General features: G+C 67.1%; 1 protein-coding gene across 1 annotated transcript in view; it reads right to left on the bottom strand.

Annotated features, from left to right (window-relative positions):
* Nucleotides 1–28: 28 nt before the first annotated feature.
* The window catches only part of H696_00677 (hypothetical protein), a gene marked incomplete at both ends in the record, with an annotated part of 7,080 nt that continues 5,969 nt past the window's right edge, over nt 29–1,139 (bottom strand). Inside the window, 3 exons of the mRNA XM_009494555.1 lie at nt 29–73; nt 104–279; nt 442–1,004. Coding sequence (XP_009492830.1) covers nt 29–73; nt 104–279; nt 442–1,004 — 784 coding nt within the window. The remainder of the gene's footprint in view (nt 74–103; nt 280–441; nt 1,005–1,139) is intronic.

The following is a 1,139-nucleotide window of genomic DNA, read 5'->3' as shown; positions in this document are numbered from 1 at the left end:
GGGGGGGGGGGGAGGACAAGAGACAGCCCTAGTCAGGCGACCGGCAAAAGGAGGCACGAAACGACCGCTCGCGCTGGGGGTGGTGGCGCGCGTGCGTGCGTACCTTGTAAAAGAGGCTGGCCACGGTGGAGAGTGACCGGACTTCGAAAATCTTCGTCTCAATGATGTGCTCCGGCTCCTGGATGCCGGAGGTGTACATCCCAGACACGGGGGTATAGCTGACGATGCTGATGAACTCCCGGGTGTCGGTGGCGGCAAGCATGCTGACTGACTGGAGGTCTGAGCGGGAGAGGGACCCGGCGTGGCCGCCACAAGGGACACACTCGAGAATGGTCAGCCAATGCAAGGAACCGACATACAAAGAGGGAGAGAGAGAGAGAGAGAGAGGAGGTGGGGAAGAGCAAGAAGGGGGCAGCAGCAAGCAGCAGGCAGCCAACGTACTGGACGCATGGGGATCATCCGTCGGGGCGGGGCCATTCTTGAGTGAGGCACGCCGAAGGCGGAAAGTTCGCCGGAGGGTGGAGCCTCGTCCGGAAGAGCGCTGGCTTCCGGTGCCGGTGGCTGTGCCGGCACCGGCGGGGAGAGGCTCCGACGCGGCGCCTTGCGAAGCCGCGGCCCCAGACAAGGGCATGGTCTCCTCGGCACCGAGGTCGGACTCGGCAGTCGGCGTGGGCTGGGTGTGGGGATCCTGGAGGATGTTGACCAAGCTGTTCAGGGGCAGGGAGGCCGATCGGGACATGTTGGGTCGGCGATCGGAGGCCAGGTCGGTGGCCGACTGGCCGTCCGCATCGGCGAGCGTCACGAAGCCCAGGTCCTCGGCAGAGTCGCCGAAGGGCGATGCCAGGGCCGGCTCGGTGGGGGTCGGCTCGGAAAGCGCCGGCGCAGCCGGGGCCCCGGTGAACAGCCGTCTGCTGAAGAAGCTCATGCCACGCGCGCGACCGGACTTCTTGGTGGAGTTCTTGGTGGTGGCCGAGGGGTCCGCCAGCCGGATGGTAGAAGAGTCGCTGAAGAGGACAGGGAGCCCAGGGACATGGGGCCACGGTCAATTTCCCGGCGTCCGGAAGCCAAGTGCGAGGGCGTGTGCGTGCGGGAGCGGGGGAGCGGGGGAGCGGGGAAGCGGGGAAGCGGGGAAGCGGGGG

The sequence above is a fragment of the Fonticula alba genome (genome assembly GCF_000388065.1).
Source record: "Fonticula alba strain ATCC 38817 unplaced genomic scaffold supercont2.1, whole genome shotgun sequence".
NCBI lineage: Eukaryota > Rotosphaerida > Fonticulaceae > Fonticula > Fonticula alba.
Note: the sequence above shows the minus strand (reverse complement) of the source record. Positions and strands in the feature narration are given on the sequence as shown.